The sequence below is a fragment of the Cyprinodon variegatus genome, unplaced genomic scaffold (genome assembly GCF_000732505.1).
Source record: "Cyprinodon variegatus isolate N-32 unplaced genomic scaffold, C_variegatus-1.0 Scaffold1045, whole genome shotgun sequence".
Taxonomy (NCBI): Eukaryota; Metazoa; Chordata; class Actinopteri; order Cyprinodontiformes; family Cyprinodontidae; genus Cyprinodon; species Cyprinodon variegatus.
The window spans coordinates 161,147-170,359 of record NW_015151498.1 but is presented as its reverse complement, the minus strand read 5'-3'; the positions used below and the strand labels follow the sequence as shown (position 1 = coordinate 170,359).

At 37.1% G+C, this 9,213-nt stretch overlaps 1 protein-coding gene across 1 annotated transcript; it reads left to right on the top strand.

Moving 5' to 3' along the window:
• The first annotated feature begins 4,141 nt into the window (after window positions 1-4,141).
• On the top strand, window positions 4,142-8,951 carry LOC107101015 (calcium-binding protein 2-like). Its single transcript, XM_015399751.1, has 6 exons — window positions 4,142-4,351; window positions 5,651-5,681; window positions 5,761-5,895; window positions 6,962-7,071; window positions 8,451-8,598; window positions 8,672-8,951. Exons 1-6 carry the CDS (start codon window positions 4,142-4,144, stop codon window positions 8,695-8,697), a joined length of 660 nt encoding a protein of 219 aa, XP_015255237.1. The 3' UTR covers window positions 8,698-8,951.
• The last annotated feature ends 262 nt before the right edge of the window (window positions 8,952-9,213 follow it).

Here is a 9,213-nt window from a genome sequence, read left to right as displayed (position 1 = left end):
AGATAGATAGATAGTTAATTAGATAGATAGATAGATAGTTAATTAGATAGATAGGTAGCCACACACACTAGATCAGCGCACACACACCAGCAGTGGTTCACTGGAAAAACACAATGCACAGAGTTAAGTTACTTCTGTATTCTCATGTAACATACCTTGTTAGAGATGAGACAGTTGGGGGTGAGACGTGTAATCAAAACACAAACACAGAGACGTAAATAAACACATGTGCTTACCTACTGAGCGCTTTAAGGACAAAGACAATTGAAACCAGGAGGAGAAAAGAATCAGCCAAGGAGGGGGTCTTCAGTTGCAGCTGTTAATGTTGGTTCTGTCACAAATAATTTACATAAGCATGAGGAAATGACATTAGGCTCTCTAGATTAGCAGTATTGGTGTAAGAATAAATATCTATAGAGGACATTTTTTCTTGTTTTTCAGGGCAGGGGTTATATTATGTAAATAAGGGAGGTTGTGAATGGGCAATTTATGCTGATGTTCTTCAGCAAAGCAGCCTACATTTGTGCAGAGGCACGCTGGAAGGTGTTGATTGTCTTCATCAGATTGACAGTATGTAGGAAGGAACTGTCTCCCTGATGGTTGTTTTTATGGAAATAGTGCTCTGTACCACTGTGAAGTCTGAACAGTTTCTGTACAGGGTGCGTGGGGTCTTAGAGGTGTTCCCTTTGCCCCTTTATCAGACCCTAGACATGTACGAATCCCTGCAAGAGGAAAGGTCTGTCCCATTGACCCTCTCTGCAGATGCAAATGTTTGCTGCAGTTTAGATCTGTCCTGTTTTGTGGATCAGTCAAACCACACTATGATGAATGGTAGCAGGAGAGACGGCTGTCATTTGCAATGCCAAGATTGTTATAGACTCGTCTGCTGAGATATATGCCTAGGGAGAAAAAGGAGTTGGGAGAAGACACATCCTTGGGGACACCTGTCTTAAAGGTTCTTGAATATTCTGGAGGAAGCTGGTGATCCACTGAATGGTGGAGGCCAGTATGGCGACCTAGATGAGCTTCTGTTTGGAGATTATCCAAGTTTGGTGTTAAAGGCAGGATCCTAGCTTATATTTATGGGTGTTTGAGGTACTGCAAGATGCAACACACTCTCAGGTTAACAAGATCATCTGCCAACAAGATCATCTGCCAACCTGTGTTCAAAGGATTTAATGACCATAGCTATCAGGGCGACCGGTCTGTTTTCATTTAACCCTGTGTTTTTGTGTTTCTTGAGGACCGGGATGATGGTGGAGAGTTTAAAACATGAGGGAGCCTCATTCTGCTTCAGATACTTGTTAAAAATCCAAGTAAAGATGGAGGTGAGAACAGCCAGCAAAGGTTTTGAGGTAAAAGGGGAAAATACCCTTGAATCCTGGAGCTATTCTAGTCTTCAGATGCTGAAAGACCTTATAAACATCTTACTCAGTGATCTGTAGTGCAGGAAGTAGTGCATTCATGTGTGGTGCAGACTTTTATTCGGCCCCCTTTACTCTAATACCCTTCAAATAAACTATAGTGCAACTAACAACTTTTGAAGTCAACTCATTCAGAAATATATTATCTTTTTTTGTGTAATTTAATCATATATGAATCTAGTTCATTCCAAGAATCTCTCAGAGCCTTTTTCTGTCTGTTATGTTGAAACTGAAAAATACTAAGAAACAGTCATCTACCTAAACTAAAAGGCTCATCGTACTGTAGATGGATATATGTCAGGGAAGTAGCAAAGAGGCCCATGGTAACTCCAGATAATCTGCTGATGGATATCTTGAATTTCACAAATTAGGGCACACTATAAACAGCAATATTGTATTTTATTTATCGGTGTGTTTAACTTTAAATCTCACTGTAGGTTTAGACGATCTCAGTTTTCTCATCATGAAGATTCTCTGTAGCAGCTGCAGTGACGCGTCCGCTGGATACTGTTGCTTTTTGAATCCTGTTTATTCTTCCAGCAATATTTTCTGTTTTGCCTTAAATTATTTCACCGCTCACTGCTGGTTGGTTAAGCTAATTTTAAATTTTTTTAATTTATATTTGTTAAATATTTTAAAGGAAATAATGCTTTAGTTTTTGCAGATTTGTAATGTTTCCCCTCAATGTGACTTTTGCTCATTTCATTAACCTTAGGGCAACATTTTATACAATAACTCCCCCGTTATTTATACATATTATCATGATAAAAAAAATAAAACATTTTGATTAGCTCTTTTACCGGTATAAGTTTTTACATAAATTCTAATATTTGTATTGAAGCTCGAGTCAAATCAAACAATTAAGCTGAATTTTAACAATCTTGCTTTACAACCATATGGTATCTGGGTACATGATTTCTAAAATCATCACAGAATGAGACGTCATTTGAGCAGCTCAGCCTTTTCACTTCTTTTCCATTCCCTTCTACTTCCCTTTTAATCAGGCAGGGAGATTAACGCCTATCTGCCTTGGCCTCCTAATTCTTCCTCTTAAACTGAAGTCATTTGAATCATGGTGCAACATGCGAACGATAGAGATAGATAAAGGAAAAAAGAAGAGGAGGGGTCGTTTGATGGGTGGATTAAAAACCCTGTGGGAGGAGGAGGAGAGGGAAGCTGTGTCTGCAGAGACAAGTGCCATCAGAGGAAGGTCGGTTGGACAGGGTTGGTCTGTGTATTGTTGGGTCGGGTTGCTCATGCATGGATTTTAAACGTGTAAAGAAATACCGTAAGAATAAGAGAAAGGAGAGAAAGGTTGGTTGCAGGGGGTGAAGTTTTTGACCTAGAGTTCTGGTGATGGGAAACTGCAACGAACCAGCTATTAAACGGAAACTAAAGAAGGTAGGAGGAATATGATTAGTTTTTTGTTTCTGATTTTCTATAACCCTTTTTTACTTTTAGTTGCTAAATTTAATATTATAGTGAAGGAATTGACCTATATATATGTGTTCGAATAGTTAAAACGTACAGCAATATTCAATAAATTGGAATATCATTGAAAGGTTTATTTATTTCTTGCCTATTTTGGTCATTTTCTGCTTATAGCTACTGGGAAGTATAAAATTCAACATACTAAGATAAGAATATTAGATCAGACAAAAAGGAAAAAATATTTTAAAAGCACAAACGTGAGCTTACTTGTTGCTTAAGGATTGTTATTTTCAAAAGTACTTTTAATTAGATCACTAAGACTCATCAGATGTATAGATTTGTCATTATATCTTTATATTTCACTGCTATTCTGTCTTGGAAGAATAAAAAATGAAAATATAACACAAAACTACAGGTTGATTAAACATTGCAGAACATTACATTAAGTTAAATTGTTGTATTTTATAACTTTCTTAGAACTGGGTTTAGTTACAACTGCGGTGAAAACAACAATTACTTTGTTGGCCTTTTTCTGGTCTGATTATAACTGAGTTTCTGGAGCTTTTCTAAATATGTTATCATATTTTTCATAGTGGGAGGAATTAAAAGAGAAGTCTTTTACTTTCTTTGTTCTAAAATGAACGCTCTTTAAAGGATTCTGTTCAGTCACTACTGGGAATGGTCCAAGTTTTTTTCATGTGTGAATAATTTTTACTTTTGTTTGAAAAAGGTCTCGAAGCCTTAAAAATGTCTTTAAAACTTTTCCGGACTAATAGATTTCAGTGACTTCTCTTTGGTCCTAAAATTTCTTTTGTTTAGAGCATGATATGTTTTTAGATCCTTTATCCTACTAGATGTTAACAGACTGGTTCTCTTTAAGTTTTATTGATATTATAGACTGCTGATATTGCAGTTAGCACTGAAAACCTGTTTATATTTACTGGGGCTTTCTTTCTATATAGTTAAAAGGTTTTTTGTTCTGATCAAAAAGCCTTTTTTTCATTGCAGTCTATATCGCGACCAGGGTCTTTTACAAAATAAGGCCGGAGCTTTACGCGAAGAACCAACCAATTATTAAGCTGATTTTTGAAGTGATTCACAGACAATAAAATGCTTGATGTAGGTGTTAGTGAGGATTTCTGTGAAATAATGAGATTCTTACATAATTCAGGCTTAAAGTCCCATTCAGGCTTACGTTGGCATGTGCAGAAAACATTGGTCCATATTGTGTTCCATCAGTGACAAATCAGGTTTATGTTGCTGTGAGAGCTTTAATCTAACAGCCGATGTGTCTTTATAAGAGGGCCACACATGGGACACAGCGGGGTAGGCTGAGGGGCCAGCAGGGTCTGCAGGAGGAAGACGAGGAAGATCAGGATATGGAGGATAAGTCATTTAAGGATTCCTTCAGGGTGCTGATGAGGAACTACAAAGTGCTGCAGAACATCATAGGCCCTGCCTGCATCTTCCTTAAAAAGGGCTTTGTTCAGACAACCGTATGTAACAGAAATCACTCTGTCCTCCTCATTAAGCTTTTCCACTCGTTTCATCCCCACATCTGGGCCCTCCATCAGCCTCCTCCCCTCATCACACAGGCCTGGGTCAGACAATCAGATCCCGCAGCACAACATGTCCTGGGAAGGATTGATTGCCGACTTTGATGGAAAATTATCGACTCGCTTTGTAAAGCTTGTCTTTAAAATCTGGGACAGGAAAATGTGTTAATTTCCAACTGAGACAAGTGGGCGATCAGACAAATTAGGTCTTGGTGAGACAGCAATACTTGCTAAATCATCTAGCTATAAACCTAGGCACTTGTATCATTCCTCTGCTTTATATTTCAAATTTAAATTAGGACTCTGCAATAAATTGATCCCTTTGTCCACTGTCTATATCTGCTTATCCACGCTATCTCCAGCTCATTGGCTGAAAGGTGTCATAGGGCAGATAGTATGTACACAACCACACCTAAGGGCAATAAAGAAAAAAATAATGATTTAAAACTAATGTCTTTGGACACCAGAGTCAACTATGGGGGCAACCTGTCAACTACATGCATAAAGTTCCTGATCGGGACTGGGAACCAGATCTTTCTTTCTGCAAAGCAGCAGAACTAAATCTTTAGTCAGTGTTTCATCTGAAAATTATATGGTTTTCACATTTTTAATGCAATTTTATTCAGCTAGCTCTGCTTCAATGCACTTTAAAAGATTAAAAGATGTTTCTTATCACCCTGAATACACCAGCCCCTTTAGGAAAACACAGTAGTTGCAGCATAATGCGTTGGGGTGGCTTTTCTGTACCAAGCAAGAAAGATCTGACAGGAAGATTGATCAAGCTAAGTAATGGGGCATACTTGGCAGAAAGCTAAAGGAAACAAAACTGAAATCTAAAGGCGTGGCAACGACTGTAATCATGCAGAATGGCCTAGTCAAAGTCAGAAGGTTTTCTTTAGAAAGGGAAAATGACGCAAAATTAAGAGTGACCAAAAAGTAGGGTTAATGTTATCACATATGAAAAATAACTGTTTATAAAGACATCTAATCATGATTACATCACAGTTAGCCTATCAATCAACATAAAGACTAAATATTGAAAGTTTTTTTTATATATATCTGAATTTTCCACTTCCATCATGTTGAACTTGCTTTCATTGTTGTTTAGTGTACCCCCATGAGCTGATGTGCTTATTTTGTGTCTAAATGTTTGGAAAATGTGATTTTGTCTCTGGGCTTTAATAAATAAGCTTTTAGTGCAGAAATAAATCCGTTCTCTTAACTCTTTTCCCCCAACAGGATAGAGAGCTCAGACCAGAGGAGCTGGAAGGTAAGACAATTGCAAATCATTCTGAACTGTGAACATTTATTGTGCTTACAATAATAAAAAGATTTGAATTTCTGATCAGAGCTCCGTGAGGCATTTGTGGAATTTGACAAGAACAAGAAGGGCTACATCAGTCACAGAGATCTCGGGGAGTGCATGAGGACTATGGGATACATGCCTACAGAGATGGAGCTCATCGAACTCAGCCAACAGATCTGTGAGTGAAGCAACTGCAGATCACAGAAAAAGGAATAAAATATGAGACAAATAATGCTTTCTTAAATGTGTGATATGGGCAGTTGTCCAGGGCGGCATTAGAAAAGGTTGAACACGGCACAAAATAGAATAGAAAATAGAAAATCCCTTTATTGTTCCACAATGGGGAAATTTAGTTAACAGCAGCAAGTGACAGGTAATATACAGTAAAAGGGTCACACAGGTATAGAAATAAAAAAGTGTATATATGTACCAAAAAATAATAACAGAATAAAGTGAAAAAAGGTTAAACAAAAACAGTCAGTAAAAAGAAGGATAAATAACCAATAAACTAAGTAAGTGAGTATGTATAGAAATAGCAGCAACAGAAAATATGTTATAGTCCTCCAGCTGCAGGGAGGAAGAAGCTGCGATAAACGCTCTTTTGTGCATTCACCGTAAAGCAGGAGCTCTGCAGTTCAGCTGCAGCTTCATGCATGGGGTGGTAGACATTTTCCAACAGATATGTTAGTTTAGTTACAGTCCTTTTGTTTCCAACCACCTGAGCTGAGTCCAGGGGGCATCCAAGCACAAAGCTGGCCTTCCTGACGAGTTTATCCAACCGATTCCTCTGAGCCACAGATAATGCTCCAAAACACTACACCATAGAAGTTGGTCGATGCAACAACAGAGTCAAAGATAGACTTCAGGGGTGGTCCTGCAGTTCCAAAAGACTTCAGTCACCTCAGCCTGCTCTGATCCTTTCTTATAGACATCATCACTGTTATGAGTCCAGTCCAGTGTACTAAACAGTACACTGGACTGGACTCAGAACAGTAATGACTCCCATATACTTTTAAGTGTCCACTACAGTATCTCAATGTCCGCCCCCTGGACATGACATGATAAAAATGGAGCTTGTCTGTCAGATTTATGTTTTTTGTGTTTAGAATGGAAAGCTTCAATGTGCAGAAAAAGCATCAGCTACTTGGTGCTAACCACAACATAGCTTATTCTGTTATTCCATAACCAAGAGGATGTGAGCAGAATTGATTGTATTTTAATGTGACTGTGTTTGTGTTTTCTAGCTGGAGGCAAAGTGGACTTTGAGGATTTTGTGGAGCTGATGGGACCAAAGTTGCTGGCAGAGACAGCAGACATGATTGGGGTCAAAGAGCTACGAGACGCATTCAAAGAGGTTCAAATAGATATAATTCATTATTTTTGGACACATAAAGAAATAAAGACTCCACGCACGAGAAATACTGACTGATCTAATTAATTACTCACAGCTCACAAACAAACACTGAGCTCCCTTAGAGATCTGAGTTTAAGAACCCCAATAATTTTAATCTAAGTTGGATTTTTTCTTTGTTTCAGTGTTTTATGTTAGTTAATTATTATGAGTTTACAAGTTTTACACTGTTAACATAAGTTTCAATAGAGGTGGGGATTTGCGCTGTTTTCTCATTAGAGTAGACAGGTTTTATGTTGCGTTTTAATGAGAAACTGTCTACAGATCTGGCAGCTCTTATTGATAGTTGTGTAGGTGGTTAGCAGTTAGCGATAGTCTCCTAAAGTCTCTACTTGAGTAATGGTTTAGCATTAGCAAAGCTAATATTTAATTTCTGTGAATATGGGTTAACGCAGCTAACTTTTTTGTAAATCTGGCCCACTCCTGTCTATGTAAAACAAAGAAAACACATAGGGAATCACACTGTAAAAAATGTATCAAATGGATTTAAAGTGTGTAGAATCATGGATTGACTGTCATCTACCAAGTTTTGTGCTTCACTCATCAAATTTCTTAATTAGTGCAATGTATGTAAAAGCAAGAAAACACTAGAAAATCAGGAACAGATAAAAAAAGAAAGTTTCTGATATTAGTCAATCATGGAAAGGATAAGGTTTATGTAATTTATTGGCCTTTTTTATTTTTATTGAACTTTATTGATCTCACACTGGAGAAATTTACCTTTGCATTTAACCCATCCCCTTGGGGAGCAGTGGGCTGCCATTGTGCAGCACCTGGGGAGCAGTTTGGGGTTAAGGGTCTTGCTCAGGGACCCAAGTTCAGGCTTTGTGGATTGAACTAGGTACTTGCAATGTTCTTAGAGCACAAGCACACTTTAACACGCTAGGCCAACACTTCCCCCTCACTTTGAAACTCAGAATAACCACACTGAGAAACAATATCCACAAATTAAAATAAATTAAAAAAAACAGGGGAAACTCCTCTTGTAAATGGTCTGAAATACTTCAGGCTAATCAGAAATGTATATCTAATTTGTTCGAAGTCAGAAAACTAAAAATATATAATCACATGTCATATATTTTTTAAGATTCCTTTGTAAATATGCACTATTTTTAGGTAGGACATAAACTTTTTTACGAATATAGATGTGATTTAAGCAAAGTACTTGGAAAACAACAAGAGGCATCATCAGTAGTGTTTACTTCATGGGTGACGCTTTAGAAATCAGTAAATCCAGTAGCTTAATATTAATAAGTAAATTTTTACTCTTCTCCCCATTTTATTAAAATTGCTGTCGCATTGGTCACCTTGTCTGTCTGCAGTTTGACTCTAATGGGGACGGTCAGATCAGTTTGACGGAGCTGCGTGAGGCCATGAAGAAGCTGATGGGAGAACAAGTGACAAACAGAGAGATTAACGAGATCCTTAAGGATGTTGATCTGAATGGAGACGGCCTGGTTGACTTTGAGGGTAAGAAAGATTCAACATAATATCTTCGACATCCACCTCAATGCTTCTCATTTCTGTGTTTCTGTCTTCTCAGAGTTTGTGCGAATGATGTCTCGCTGATCATCCCAGCTGTCCTGCATGTAACACAGGAAAAAGCAACACGTTCCTGCTGTGAACTTTATTTTCAATGTGTTTAATATAAATATTTTTCTATCAAATATCAAAACAGGAAAATATATAACTGAGACAAAGGAAAACATATGAATAGCAGTATAATACATATCAGCTTGCAAATGAAAATGTATAATCTCTTGATTTTATCATATTTTTTATATGTAAGTTATTCTTTTTTCGGGGTGTATTTTTTTGTAAAAATTCCTATTTTAATAGCGAATAAATAAACAGATGAATGGAGAAACAGAAGCCAGTTATTTATGTATTATTTATTATTATCATTTATTTCTATTTAAGGTGAAATGGAAAACTTTTAATTTGTGATGTTCAGAAGAGAAAAGAGGAGATTTTAATAGTTTTCTAGATTAATTTCCTCCTCTTTTTAGAAATCAGAAATTGAAAAAAGTTTTTAAACTTATCCCAATCAATCAAGTATCCCTTTTTGGCTTTTTTCTTTCACAA